Source organism: Chiloscyllium plagiosum, chromosome 7 (assembly GCF_004010195.1).
Source record: "Chiloscyllium plagiosum isolate BGI_BamShark_2017 chromosome 7, ASM401019v2, whole genome shotgun sequence".
Taxonomy (NCBI): Eukaryota; Metazoa; Chordata; class Chondrichthyes; order Orectolobiformes; family Hemiscylliidae; genus Chiloscyllium; species Chiloscyllium plagiosum.
This window is the reverse complement of record NC_057716.1, coordinates 18,352,993-18,368,579: the sequence shown is the minus strand read 5'-3', so window position 1 is coordinate 18,368,579 and position 15,587 is coordinate 18,352,993. Positions and strand designations below refer to the sequence as shown.

At 40.2% G+C, this 15,587-nt stretch overlaps 1 protein-coding gene across 5 annotated transcripts in view; it reads left to right on the top strand.

Annotated features, from left to right (window-relative positions):
• The window catches only part of traf3ip1 (TNF receptor-associated factor 3 interacting protein 1), a 168,280-nt gene that overhangs the window by 40,639 nt on the left and 112,054 nt on the right, over nt 1-15,587 (top strand). For 4 of the 5 annotated variants that reach the window (XM_043693118.1, XM_043693120.1, XM_043693119.1 and 1 more), the window contains exons 3-5: nt 3,108-3,269; nt 5,355-5,504; nt 10,301-10,717. In XM_043693118.1, the coding sequence (XP_043549053.1) occupies nt 3,108-3,269; nt 5,355-5,504; nt 10,301-10,717 (729 nt within the window). The remainder of the gene's footprint in view (nt 1-3,107; nt 3,270-5,354; nt 5,505-10,300; nt 10,718-15,587) is intronic. The other variant, XM_043693122.1, reaches the window with a different exon arrangement.

The following is a 15,587-nucleotide window of genomic DNA, read 5'->3' as shown; positions in this document are numbered from 1 at the left end:
AGTGGTCTCTACGGAAAGCTGATAGGGGAGGGGAGGGAAATATATCCTTGGTGCTGGGGTCTGTTTGGAGGTGGCGGAAGTGACGGCGGATGATGCATTTTGAATCTTGGAAGACGCTCAAAGGGCTGTATGGCCTACACACATCTATCTACAAGTAGCATGCAGTTAGGAGAATGTGAATCCAAATGTATGTTTACTTGTCCATACGTAAATGAGTTTTTAATGTGAGAGGGAGGAGGAGGTTGGTTAGTTCTGATATTCTGAATATATTTGTAACAGTTCTGTGATGAACAAACGATACTCTGTCCCACAGAATCCAGCACATGTCTTAAGAAACTAACCTGTTTTGGAATAAATAGCAGCTTACAAAAATTTTGCCAGACTAATACCAGGAATGCAGAGGTTGTCCTGTGAGGGAAGGTGAGACAGAGAATGTTGTATCTGGTGATTTAGAAGAATAAGACATGACTTAATTGAAATTTACAAGATCCTCCTGAGTCATGACAAGATAAATGTGGAGAGGATGTTTCTCACCTAAAACTAAGGGTTTGATCATTGGTGGACCATTTAAGATGAAGATGAGGTGAAGTCCTTTTTTCAGAGTGTCGTGACTCTTGGAAACTCTCTAAAAATGTGGAAGCAGAGCCTTTGAACATTTTTAAAGGCAAAGGTGGATGGATTCTTGTTAAGAAAGGGGATGAATGTTTTTGAGAGTAGATGGAAATGTATATTTTTGGTTATAATCAGATTAGCTAGGATCATTTTCTCCATGGAAAAATGATTTATGATTTGAAAGTCATTTAACTAAAGCTTGCATTGTGATTTTAATATGGGACAAAGTGAGGCAGTGGGCCTCAAATTATTCCTTGGCTAAAGTGGGAACTAAACACGACCTTCTTGGTATTATTTTGAAATGCACACCATCTGTTTAGTCAACTGAGCTAATCATTCCAGACTAGGTATCTCATTACATAGGAACAGTGTAATGATTTCAAACAAGATGTAGCGAGAATATAACTAAATAAACAAATTGGTTGCATCTGTTCTAACAACTGGTTACGGGGTCAACTTTATTACATTTAAGTGCAAAGGAACCTCGATTATCCAAATGAGATAGGTGGGCACTATTCAGTTAATTGATTCAATGCCTTTTTTCTGGGGCTTGGAGTTTTCTGTTAGGTCCGCTTCCTGTTGAGGAGACAAGGCAGCCGTACACTGAGCATGAGCCCACAGCCCCCATCTGCCCTCAAACCCATCCAGCATTGCCCCTCACCCGCCCTCCCAACCCCCTGTCCAACATAGCTCCCACCCGCCCATATCCCCCCAACCCTGTACAACACTGCCCACCCGTCCACGCCCGCCTCCCATCCGCCTCCGCCCCCTCTCCGGGGCAGCCAGACTGACCACCTGCAACAAGTCTACTGCAGATGATGCTGCCGCCTTTTGGGGGTGAGTCTCCAAATAGCGCGCGTGTGCACGCGCACACAAACGCACACACACACGTGTATATATATTACACACATACACACCCCTTTACTCCAACTTTGCCCTGTACGGGACAATGTTGGAGAGATTATCTGGGGAAGGGGGGTTTAGGGTACACGTCTGTGTAGAAGTCTAGGGAAAGGGTGGAGGGAAAGAGAGAGGGCGGGAGGTCAGTCATTTGGAGATGGTGTCCGGACTCCCATCGATGTCCAGGACTGTTCTCGGCAGCATTTCAGTAAGCCAGGTTTGTTTTTAATCTTTGTAAACAAAAGACACGATCAGTGTTGGAATTACGTCTTTGATGTAATGTTTCTATCAGGACCTCAAGATAATCCACTATTTGGATAATTGAGGTTCCTCCGTATATCTGTTTACTTATGGTGAGATAGTTGTTATTTTTAATTTATAGTAGCATCTGACAGTATTGGAAAAGTTTAATGGAAACAATATTTACTTTGGACATTTAACTCCAAAAATGGAAAATTAATTTCCATTGTTGTTTCTAGCAGTTTCCCAAAGTGGCTCAAACCTCCTTTGCCTGTGGGAACTGATGATGTGGAGGTGCTGGTGTTGGGTTGGGATGGACAAGATCAGGAGTCACACTATGCCAAGTTATAGTCCAACAAGTGTTTTTTGAAATCGCAAGCTTTTGGGGCGCTGTTCCTTCAACAGGTGAAGTTGACGCTTCACCTGATGAAGCGAAGGCGCTCTGAAAGCTTGCGATCTCAAACAAACATGTTGGACTATAACTTGGTGTTGTGTCACTTCTGACTTTGTGGGAACTGAAAGAGCTAGAACCTTCTCTAACACTGGGCGTACCTCCTATTTTTGTTATGTTATTGTAATGGCTAATACTATGTCCAAGGCTAAAATACAGCCCATAATTTCAGTTCTTTTGTCTTGCACTTTGTGGTTATTGTTCCTTTGATCTTTCCTCCTTTGTTCCTTCAGAGCTTCTGATATCCTAACTCGTACACTCTTCTGTTCTTTAACATTATTGATCTTGAAATTACACTTATTTTAAAATGTTTCTTCTTCTTTTGTTCCCTCTTTAAGTTGTACAATTTTGATTCCTTTTTTCTATTTAAACCTGGACTTTAGGTTTGGTTTTGGTCCTTAAGTTAAGCTTTGAATTAAAAATTCCATATATTCGAGAATTTTTTGCTTCCAGACAGTTACTAATTTAATCTAAATGCAATCTTGACTTAGTGATACCATGACTTTGAATAGATTGTGCACAAAGATTTGAGCATACAATTTAGGCTGATATTTCAGTCCAGTAATGAAGAAGTATGCTTAATAGGAGGAATACTTTTACACAAAACATTAAATTGAGCTTAATCACTTTGTTTGAGAAGACTCACTAAAAGAAAAGCACAATATGAAAAGAAGTGTGTTTTCTTTGCATCCTAGCTTTCATTTATCTCTCACTAATGCCATCAAAAAATGATTTATTTATTTTAGTTGCTGTGTGAAAATTGTTAGTGTGAAATTTTACATGCTGTAAAAGGCACTACATAAATGCAAAGTAGTTATTTTAATGTGCAGGGTACAGATAATATAAATTAGAAATCATCATTTCGGATTGCTAGCTAACTTATTTTCCTTTATTTTCTTGTCAGGATAAGGATGCAAAAATTGCATTCCTGCAGAAGGCTATTGATGTCGTGATGATGGTTTCTGGTGATTCTTTGTCTGTGAAACCTGCCCGTGTAGTGGCTGGTCATGAACCTGAGAAAACAAATGAACTCTTGCAAACTATTGCAAAATGTTGCCTTAATAAGGTAAATTATCTTTGGGAGGAAACAAACTGAGTATGTGAAAGAACCAAAAATTGGATAGGTATGCACTCATATTTTAGGTACTCAGCAAGATGGGAAGGGTTATCTGTGTCTGTGAGGAGAACAGTGTAGAACTCCAGAAAGATAAAATCAAGATTAGTCGCAGAGCAGTTCCAGTGCAGAGAAGTGTGAAATGACGCATTTTGTGAGGAAGAATATTGAAAGACAATATAAAATGGGGGTACAATTCCAAGGGGGTGGCAAGAGCAGATGGAGCTGTAATTGTGCCCAGATCATTGAAGGTGGCAGGACAGGTAGAGATAGCATGAAGTAAAGCGTATAGTGTCCTCAGCTTTATTAATAAGGATTGAGAGTACAAAAGCAAGGTGGTGATGTGAACTTGTAAAAGACACTTGTTAGATCTCAGCTGGAATATTGTGTATATTATAGAAAGAATGTGAACATGTTGGAGAATGTGCAAAAGTGATTTACAAGAATGGTTGCAGAGATGAGGATCTTCATCCATTAGGATAGTTTGAAATTGGGAGTGCTCTTCTTGATGAGAAGGTGGCCAAGAGGAGATTTTCAAACTCATAAAGCATGCTAGATAGAATTTGGTAAGGAGAAGCTGTTCCCTTAAAAGGAGCAAAAACAAGAGGGCATAGATTTAAAGTGATTGGAAAAGAAACTAAAGTGAAGTGAGGAGAATGTTTTTCACTAAGCAGATAGGGCATGGGATGCACTGCCTGGTAGTATGGTGGAGGTAGATTTGATTGAGGCATTCAAGAGGGCATTGGATGATTATTTGAATAAAAATAGTGTGCAAGATTATAAGCAAAGAGCAAGAGATTGGTGCGCGATAATGATGCTCATTTCTTGAGCCGGAGCAGGCAAAATGGGCCATCTGGTCTCCTTCCACATTGTAACATTTCTGTGATTCAGTCTGGAAAGGTCAGGTGCATGAGAGCAGGTGAAGCGGACGTAATGCATGCAGTAATATGACCTCCTTTGCCAGTCTGCACGGAATCACTCTGCCTTTCTTTCTATTACCTCAAGATCCATTTGGATGAAATGTGGTCTCTAGCCTTTCTCAGGCAATTCTATGAGGACTGAGCTGTGAATTGCAGTTCCTGACTTGCAGATTCTGAATTACTTTGGAGTTGGCGTTTAAATTTGGTGCCTGTGGTGTGAACATTGCAAAGTCCTGGCAGCAGTGAACACTTGTACTTCTCTTGCCCTATGATTCTATGAGATAGGTGCTAACGAGATTGATAACACAAATAATGAGGCAAAAAGAGGAAGATTGTGTGAAAAAAATGGGACATGGTGGACCAAGTGATTAAGTTGGTTTTTCTAACCATGGATGTTGCTAGATCTGCTGATTATTTCCTGCATTCGTATTTAGTTCTCAATTTGCTTACTACATCTTGGTGGTTTCTTAAAGAATTAATAGTGTTACATTTGATGTAACTGCTCCAATTTGTTTTTGGAATTTGTAGTGAAATAATACTTTAGCAAGATGCCAGTTATGTTCAACACCTTTGGCCTTGCCTGTACCACTGCCTTGGTGGGGAGAGAAAACACATTGGCAAAATACATTGGACATGCATTTCCAATGGAATGTAAACACGTTGCCATCAAGAAATGTTTCCTCTCCAAGCTTGTAAATTTTTAGTATATTGTTCACAGTAAATCACTGGCCGTTAGCGGGCGGCACAGTGGCACAGTATTTAGCACTGCTGCCTCACAAGCGCCAGAGACCCCGGGTTCAATTCCCGCCTCAGGCAACTGTCTGTGTGGAGTTTGCACATTCTCCCCGTGTCTGCGTGGGTTTCCTCCGGGTACTCCAGTTTCCTCCCACAGTGCAAAAATGTGCAGGTTAGGTGAATTGCCCATAGTATTAGGTGAAGGGGTAAACGTAGGGGAATGGGTCTGGGTGGGTTGCCCTTCGGAGGGTCGGTGTGGACTTGTTGGGCCGAAGGGCCTGTTTCCACACTGTAAGTAATCTAATCTAATCTGTGCAGTTAGTTTTGCATAGTGAAGCAGAATTAAGAGAAATATTGATGCATTTAATTTTCTGATCTCCAGTTTTCCAGTGATGAATCTGTGAGGAAGGTCCTTGCTGGTGAAAAGGTAGATCTTAAATCAAAAGCACTATCCAGTTCCAAATCACAGGGCAAAGAAAACAGAGAAAAAAAAGATGATGAGCGAAAGAGGCAGAAGGACAAAGAACAAGAGGTAACCTGTTGAATGTGCAGTTTTTCACAATAACCCATAGACAGTATACAGCATTAATTAAATTTTTGCTTCCACCTAATATCTACTTTATAGAAGAGATTATTTGTGTAGCTTATTTATTTGAGCCAAAAGTGAAATTGATTTGGGATAGTTTGATTTCAATGGGCCTCAAACAGAGCAAAAATCCATGCCTTTTAATGCGGGTCTGTTTATGCACATTATCTGAATTGTTCAAAGTGTTACTAGTTCTGTCTTTTTTTAAAACATCTTGATGTTTAAACTGACTTTTATATCCTAAATTTGCTTTTGCCTCCTGCTTCATAGCTCTCTGTAAATAATGAATTTTATTTAATCTCGCACTGGATATTGCCAATCAACCATATTACTTGTTTTTTCGCTCAACTCAGCGTTCATCACGTCTTCAATGCTGCTTGATAGATGAAGGATTTTATTATATCTTGGAGGATATGGAGAATGGTTTACAAAGAAGAATATAAGTAACGGATTGGAGTTTTTCCCATCTTCATGTTTCTGTCAGGAATCTTGTAAAAATAAGGGATTTCCACACTGAGAGTGCATATAAACTGAAAATCATGGTTAGTGCACCGGAGATGATTTGGGCCACCACGCCCATTTTCACCTCTTCTCGTCCACTGAAGCTATCCACTTTAATGCTATTTCTGTGCCTATTCCCTATTTGCATTGCATCATTGCCAAAATACTTGCGTAGTTTCCTTTCCAATGTAAAATTTCTATCTCAAAGCCACAAACTCCAGAGATAAAATGTTTTTTAAAACTTTGTCTTACATTCTTAATTCCATTCTTGATCCTATATTGTCAATCCTGTAATCAGTGGAAAGATTCTTCATTATTAGCAGTTTCTTCCTTTGTATTAAGACCATAGAATATAGGAGCAGATTTAGGCCTATTAGTCTATTGAGTCTGCTCTGTCATTCAATCATTGCTGATGTGTTTCTCAACACCATTCTCCTGCCTTCTCCCCAGAAGAAACTGAGCCTCCACAACCCACTGCAGCAATACATTCCACAGATTCACCACCCTCATGCTGAAGGAATTTCTCCTCATCTCAGTTCTAAAGTCTTGTTTCTTCTCTATGAGGCTGTGCCCTCAGGGCTTGTCTCCTTGTGGAAACATCATCTCCAAGTCCACCCTATCTAGACCTCTCAGTATTCTGCACGTTTCAACAAAATCCCCCCTCATCTTTCTAAACTCCATTGAGTACAGAGCCTGAGTCCTCAACATCTCTTCTTATGACAAGTCCTTCATTTCTGGGATCATTCTTGTGAATCTACTCTAGATCCCTTCCAAAGTAAGCACATCCTTTCTTACGGGGCCTAAAACTGCTCACAATATTCCAAATGCAGTTTTACCAGAGCCTTATACAGCCTCAGCAGTACATTCCTGGATCCATTGCTCATGGATTCCAGCTCTCTTGAAATTCATTGCATTTTACCTTCCGAACTGCCAACTGAAACTGCATGTTAACCTTAAGAGAATCCTGAATCATGAACTAGGTTTCCTAACACCATTTGTGCTTCAGATTTCCAAAGCCTTTCTCCATTTAGAAAGTAGTCTACCGCTGTGTTCTTCCTACCAAAGTGCATAACGTCACACTTATTCCACCTTATATTCCATTTGCCACTTCTTTGCACATCCTCATAGCCTATCCAAGTCCTTCTGTAGCCTTCCGGCTTTTTCATCACTGTCTGACCTCCACCTATCTTTTGTCACCTGCAAACGTAGCAATAGTATCCTCAGTTCCTTTGTCTAGATTATTAATGTATAATGTGAATGGGTGTGGTATCAACATTAACCCTTGCGGAACTCCACCACTCACTGGCTGCCATCCTGAAAAGGAGCCCCTTATCCCCATTCTGTTTTCTGTCAGTCAGGAAATCCTCGATCTGTGCCAGTACCTTGTTCCTAATACCTTGGGCTCTCACTTAGGAGCTTCCTGTATAGCACCTTTTAAAGGCTTTCTGGAAATCCAAATGGATCACATTCACTGACTCTACTTTGAGGACATAATGAGTAAGTTACACAAAGAATTCTGACAGATTTTTCAGACATGACCACTGCTTGATGAAGCTGTGCTGACTCAGCCCTATTTTACAATGCACCTCCAAGTGTTCCTATGGGCTGTACCACAAGCTGCTCCAAAAAACCATCTCTTAGACATTCCATGAATTCCTATTGTTTACTCTGTACCCCTTTCTGCATCTTACTTTCTGCATAAAAAACAACATTTTCCTAGCTACCATCAGTTTCAAGGAAGAGTCACCAGACCCAAAATGTTAACTTTGATTTCTCTTCACAGATGCTGCGAAAACTGCTGAGCTTTTCCAACAATCTCTGTTTTTGTTTCTGATTTACAGCATCTGCAGTTATTTCAGTTTTTATTCAATGAACTTGCAGTTTTCCTGTAGTTCACTCTTTCTTTTGTGCTGGACCCCTGATCCTGGGCTTCATTTCCTCCTGGAAAAAACATCTTACAAACCATGAACCAAAAAATTACCTCTTCCCCAAATTTCTATGCTACCGTCAGATTACTCAAATTGTATAATTACTTTGGCTGCATAACACTGCAAATGTGACCTCTCCTTCCTGACCATGTGCAGTTCAAATGAGTTTCTGCTGCAAACTTTTCATCGTTTTTGATATCCTTTCAATAGATATTTTGAATCAACTTGTCAGATGCACACTTCTGGAACAGGTAGGACTTGAACCCAGGCCTTCAAGGCTAAAGGTAGAGGCACTACCATTACCCAGCAATACCCTTAATATCCTTCCTGTATTTAAATGCTTGAAATAGTTTGCAGAATTCTAATTACTTCTTTAATTTTCAACTTGAAATGGGTTGATTTTAGCAGTCAGCTACTTGATTGTTTTACAAAGAAAGACACAAGTTCAAAGAAACTATTGGATACAGGTATACTGTTGGTAAAGGATGCTTGGAGCTTCAAAATGCAAAGAAAAAAGGAAAATAGTATGTTATAATTTTGTTTTTTTAAATTGTATTTTTTAAAGATATCTGTTGTTGTCTAATATGGCCTGAAAGAATGCCTGAGACATTTTGGAATGGGTAACAAGTGATAGATATATTAATTAAGGATTAATTTAGTATGATTTTGTTGCATAAATGGGGAGAACAGGTAATTATGGGTTTTGAGTTTTATGGAATGTGATTAATGGAAATAAAGCTTTCACTGGCAGTGTGGACATTGTTATACACTAGAAAGTAACTGTATTTTAACAATGTCCACTTGGGAGGGAAGTCCACTAGCCTAGATATGACTTCAGACACAGAGTAATCTGTTTTGACTCTTAATAGCTCTCTGAAATGGCTCAGCAAACCACTCTGTTCAAGGAAAATTAGAGACTGTTGTCAGCACCGTTCACATCCCATGAAATAATACATTTTTAGAAAAGGTTTTCACCATCAAACCTCAATCTTCCACCTTCCTTTCTTTTTCTCTTTCAATTTTTTCTGTGTTTGTTACATGTGGCCTCCTTCATATCATCTATAATTTTTGGACTTGGCCAACGTATTTACTACTGTATACCCTTCTTGCCACTAACTCACCCCATTTATCTGAACTGGGGACTGGTGGTTGGGTCAAATAACTTTTTACCTCTATTCTTGTAAATATTGTGCCATTTAAGATCTAGTTCAGTTCATCGTGCTTTTCCAAAATGTACTGTTTCACATGTTTCTGTGTTGGGTTACATCTGTTGTCTAGTTGTTAACCTACTGAAATCATTCTACTGTCTATTTGATGTTTTGCAGTTTGCAATGCTGCAAGTTGTATAAAAGCAAAATACCGTGATTATGGACATCTGGAAGAAACACTGAAAATGCTGGAGAAACTCAGCAAGTCTAACAGCATCATAGAGAAACAGTAAATTTTTTGAGTCTGATATGGCTCTTATTCAGAAATTGAAAGCTCTCATTCTGAAGAAGAGTCACATTGTGCTTGAAATGTTAATTCTCTTTCTCTCTTTATAGGTCTGTTGAGTTTCTCCAGCATTTTCTGTCTTTAATTACCCTATTGTGCATTTTGCAAATAAGAAATTAACTTTATTAACAGATTCTCAACAGTACCATTTGCATAAAGCTTTTATTTTGTTGTTTCTGGACGTTCCATGTGATGATGTAATGTTCATGTTGTTTTCTTCCTGCATTACCTCCAGTTGTGTCATCTTATAGGTGTTGCATGTTTCTTTTTCTCACTGCATAGAAAGAAAGCAGAATTTTGCCTGTAACTACCAAGGTAGCAAACCCCTTGTCATCTACGACTTTAAATAGTTTTAAATAGCTGTGGTGAAATTTAATGAATTCTTGTCAGGACCATTTTTATTTTTCTGTTCAAAAACTGTGGACTGAAATGAGAAAGAATAGTTGATAAAAACAGGAAATTACTAAGGTGGCTGTATAACTTCTCAGCAAGTAATTTGGTACTTATTGTGAACTCTGTTTTTGTGAGTGTGGATTTTAGTAAACCAGTAATATTTGGTATTGACCAAGTGTCCTGCTTTGAGATTTGTTCTGGAACTTTTCCTCGTTGAAGTAGAGTATTGCATTCTGGTTGAAAATTTAAAGATTTCATTAAAACAGTTTTATGTATTGATTAAGTTAGTTGCAAATTGAGTAAAAAATAGCCTGTGGACAACTGCAGTTTCTAAACAACCACAATCTTTTAATCTTTGGGTTTCTATGTATTATATTTCAACCACCTTTGCATTTATGAACTTTTTTTTCCAATCTTTGTTTGAAGGAAAGGGATGAGAATGCAATTAAGCACATCGGTGGAGATCGAAAAGAAAAGGAACAAGGGAAACCAATGGACAAAGAAAGGGACCGACACAAAGATGGTGATAGACGAGAAAAAGTAAAGGATCAGGAAAAGGATCGAGCAAGAACAAAAGAGAGAGATCAGGAAATCCAAAAGAATCGAGGGGATGGAGAAAAGGTAGAAAAGGACAAGAATCGAGAAGGAGAAAAAATGGAAAAAGACAAGATTAGAGGAGATGGAGAAAAGGACAAAGAACGAAGCAAAGAAAGGGAAAGAAATAGAGAAAAAGTGAGAGAAAAACGACAGCGAGACAAGGACCGTGAGCATTTGAAAGACCATAGTAGAGATCAGGAAGTGGAAAGGGAAAGAGCCAAAGAACAGGAAAAAACTGAGAGAAAGGTAATTATAAGTTGCATGACTTTGTTTTAGTTATTGGAATATGTTAATATGTTTACAGTACAACATACAATTACATTTTTAGCAGATGTTTTGCAGATGTTAAAAGAATGTGTGCAGAAAAGTACAAAACAACTTAATGTGGTATTTGGCATTCTGCAAAGGAATTAAGTTCCAATTATGCCAACTCATTAGGGATGGGCAATGAATGCTGTCTTTCCCAGCAACACCCACATATCATGAATGACTATTATAAAAATCATTTCCGCTGAAGCATTTCTGACAATTATTGGTTGTGTTAATGAGCTTGCAAGTCATGCTGTTATTCCCAGAACTGAATGCCGTATTTAACGTGTTTAGCCTGGAAGTTTTAGACAGTAAAGTTGTGAAGTTGTTTTAACCATTCTATTATTGTAAATCTAATAAGTCTTTGCTAAAATGACCTCACTATGATGGAGTACATTTAAATTTGCAAACTGCTTTAAAGAAATAACTATCAAATAGGTTTAGAACATAGAACGTAGAAAAGTACAGCACAGAACAGGCCCTCCTGCCCATTATATTGTGCTGAGGATTATTCCTTACGTACGCACTGCTGTCCATTTGCATGTCAAGTAGTCGCTTACATGTCCCTAATGACTCCGTTTCCACCACCACCATTCCATGCATTCACAACTCTCTGTGTAAAGAACCTACCTCCTGAAGTCTCCTCGATATCTTCCTCCTAACACCTTTAAAACTATGACCACACGTGCCAGTCAATCCTGCCCTGAGGAAAAGTCTCTGGCTATTGACTGTATCTATGCCTCTCATTACCTTGTATCTCTTGAACAGGTCACCTCTCTTCTCTCTGGAGTCCGAACTTAGTCAACCTCTCTTCGTAAGACAAGCCTTCCCGTCCAGGCAGCATCCCGGTAAACCTTCTTTGCACCCTCTCCAAAGCCTCTGTATATTTCCGATTATAGAACCACCTGAACTGGACACAATATTCCAGGTGTGGTCTCACCAGGGACTTGTAGGTCTGCAGCAAAACCTCGAGGCTCTTAAATTTGATCTCCTTTTAAAGAAATCCAAAACACCATATGCTTTCTTAATAATCCTATCCACTTGGGTGGCAGCTTTGAGGGATCTATGCATTTACAGCCATAGAGTCATAGAGACATATAGCACAGAAACAGACCTTTTGGTCCAAACCGTCCCTGCTGATCAGATATCCCAACCCAATCTAGTCCCACCTGCCATCACCTTATCCCTCCAAACCCTTCCTGTTCATATACCCATTAAAATGCCTTTTAAATGTTGCAATTGTACTAGCCTACACCACTTCATCTGGCAGCTCATTCCATACACTTATCACCCTCTGCATGAAAAAGCTGCCCCTTAGGTCTCTTTTATATCTTTCCCCTCTAACCCTAAACCTTTGCCCTCTAGTTCTGGACTCCCCCACCCCAGGGAAAAGACTTTGTCTATTTATCCTATCCATGCCCCTCATGATTTTGTAAACCGCAATAAGGTCACCCCTCAGCCTCCGATGCTCCAGGGAAAGCAGCCCCAGCCTGTTCAGCCTCTCCCCATAGCTCAAATCTTCCAACCCTGACAACATTCTTGTAAATCTTGTCTGAATCCTTTCAAGTTTCACAACATCTTTCCAATAGGAAGGAGACCAGAATCACACGCAATATTCCAACAGTGGCATAACCAATGTCCTGTACAGCCGCAACATGACCTCCCAACTCCTGTACTCAATACTTTGATCAGTAAAGGAAAGCAAACCAAATGCCGCCTTCACTATTCTATCTACCTGCAACTCCACTTTCAAGGAGCTATGAACCTGCACTCCAAGGTCTGTTTGTTCAGCAATACTCCCTAGGACCTTACCATTAAGTGTATAAGTCCTGCTAAGATTTGCTTTCCCAAAATGCAGCACCTCACATTTATCTAAATTAAACTCCATCTGCCACTTCTCAGCCCATTGGCCCATCTGATCAATATCCCGTTGTAATCTGAGGTAACCTTCTTTGTTGTCCACTACACCTCCAATTTTGGTGTCATCTGCAAACTTACTAACTATACCTGTTATGTTCACATCCAAATCATTTATATCAATGATGAAAAGAAGTGGACCCAGCACCGATCCTTATATCACTCCACTGGTCACAGGCCTCCACCACCACCCACTGTCTTCTACCTTTGAGCCAGTTCTGTATCCAAATGGCTAGTTCTCCCTGTATTCCGTGAGATCTAACCTTGCTCGCCAGTCCCCAATGGGGAACCTTGTCGAACGCCTTACTGAAGTTCATATAGATCACATCTACCGCTCTGCCCTCATCAATCCTCTGTGTTACTTCTTCAAAAAAAACTCAATCAAGTTTGTGAGACATGATTTCCCACGCACAAAGCCGTGTTGACTATCCCTAATCAGTCCTTGTGCACACTTAAATGTTCTTGTGCACAATTAAATTCCTCTCCACCTAAACCTTTAACACTATGGCAGTCCCAGTCTATGTTTGCAAAGTTATAATCCCCTACCGTAACCACCCTATTATTCTTACAGATAACTGAGATCTCCTTACAAATTTGTTTCTCAATTTCCCTCTGACTATTAGAGGGTCTATAATACAATCCCAATAAGGTGATCATCCCTTTCTCATTTCTCAGTTCCACCCAAATAACCTCCCTGGATGTTTTGTCGGGAATATCCTCCCTCAGTAAAATTGTAATGCTATCCCTTATCAAAAATGCCCCCCCTCCTCTCTTGCCTCCCTTTCTGTCCTTCCTGTAGCATGTGTATCCTGGAATGTTAAGCTGCTATCCTGTCCATCCCTGAGCCATGTTTCTGTGATTGCTATGATGTCCCAGTCCCATGTTCCTAACCATGCCCTCAGTTCATCTGCCTTCCCTCTTAGGCCTCTTGAAATAAATGCAGTTTAATTTATCAGTCCTACCTTGTTCTCTGCTTTGTCCCTGCCTGCCCTGACTGCTTGACTCGCTTCTGTTCTCAAATGGATCTCTTTTTTCACTATCTCCCTGGGTGCCTCCCCCCAATCTTACTAGTTTTAATCCTCCCGTTCAGCTGTAGCAAATCTCCCTGCCAGTATATTAGTCCCCTTCCAATTTAGGTGCAATCCGTCCTTGTTGTACAGGTCACTTCTACCCCAAAAGAGATTCCAATCATCCTCAAATGTGAATCCTTCTCCCATACACCAGCTCCTCAGCCATGCATTCATCTGCTCAATTCTCCTATTCCTGCCCTCACTAGCTCGTAGCATCGGGAGTAATTCAGATATTATTATTCTCTACCACCTCCTTTTCAAATTCCTGCCTAACTCTGTAATCTCCCTTCAGAATCTCAACCTTTTCCCTTCCTATGTCGTTGGTTCCAATGTGTACATTGACCTCCTGCTGGCCCCTCTCCCCCTTTAGAACATACTGCATCCTCTCTGAGTCATCCTTGATCCTGGCACCAAGGAAGCAACACATTATTCTGAAGTTTTGCTGCTGGCCACAGAAACGTCTGTTTCTAGCTCGGACTAGAGAGTCCCCTAACACAATTGATCTCTTGGAACCCGATGTACCCCTCGTTGCATTAGAGCCAGTCTCAGTACCAGAAACTTGGCTGTTCGTACCACGTTTCCCTGAGACTCTGTCACCCCCTACCTTTTCCAAAACCGCATACTTATTTGAAATGGGAATAGCCACAGAAGACTCCTGCACCAACTGCCTACCTCTCTTACCTTTCCTGGAGTTAAATCATCTATGTGATTGTATCTGCGACTTTTCCCCCTTCTTATAACTGCCATCCATCACATCCGCTTGCTCTTGTAAATTCCTCATTGCCTCTAACTGTCTCTCCAACCGATCCATTCGATCTGATAGGATTCAGAACCAACGGTATTTATTGCAGATATGATCCTCGGCAACCCGTAAACGCTCCCTAAACTGTCACATCCGATAAGAAGAGCATATCACTCTACTAAAGGCCAGCTTTGCTCCTTCACAATCTGCAGACCCAGAAAATAGAACAGTCTTATTCCTCTACAAGACACTGCTCCAGGTTAAATTAATAGTTATGGCTTATATTTTAAGTTTAATCAAGAGACAAATCTCAATAAAAAATATAATAAAGAAAGAACCCCGTCTACTCACTACTGCAGACTTACTGTAAGGCCACACTTAAATATTCACCTCTGTTTCTGGTTTCTGTGCTGTGACCTCTCCCAAACAGGTTTCTCCAAGATTAGTTGTGAATTTCACTGTTTGTTAATTTTCCCAGATGCACTTCTATGTCCAGCGATACATGAATTCAAACAGCAAAGGCAATAACTGTGCAGGTTCACTGCTCTGTCAGTTGTCTCTCTCTCTCTCTCTCTCTCTCTCCTGCACTGACCTCACCATGTGCTTCCTTTGTCTCTTTCTCTCCCTTTTAAAACTGCTGTTGTTTTGACTTTTTTTTCTCAAAGTTCCAAAACAATGCAACAGCATAGAAAACAGTAATTGCTGCTCCTGGAATTCTAGGAAATCACCTCCACCGCCTAAAATACCTCAAAAAAGGAGCAGCAGTTATAGCCAGAAACTTTTCCAGTCTTCCATCTTGGATTACCCACAATCCAGATCCCTGTGTTCCTCCACACTGCCAAGAATCCTATTTTTAATCCTATATTCAGCATTCAAGTTCGACCTTCCAAAATGCATCACTTCACATTTATCCAGGTTGAACTCCATCTGCCATTTCTCAGCCCAGCTCTACATCCTGTCTATGTCGCTCTGCAGCTTACAATAGCCCTCGATACTATCAATAGTACTTCCAACTTTTGTGTCATCAGCAAATTTACTAACCCACCTGTCAACCTTCTCATCCAAGTCATCTATAAAA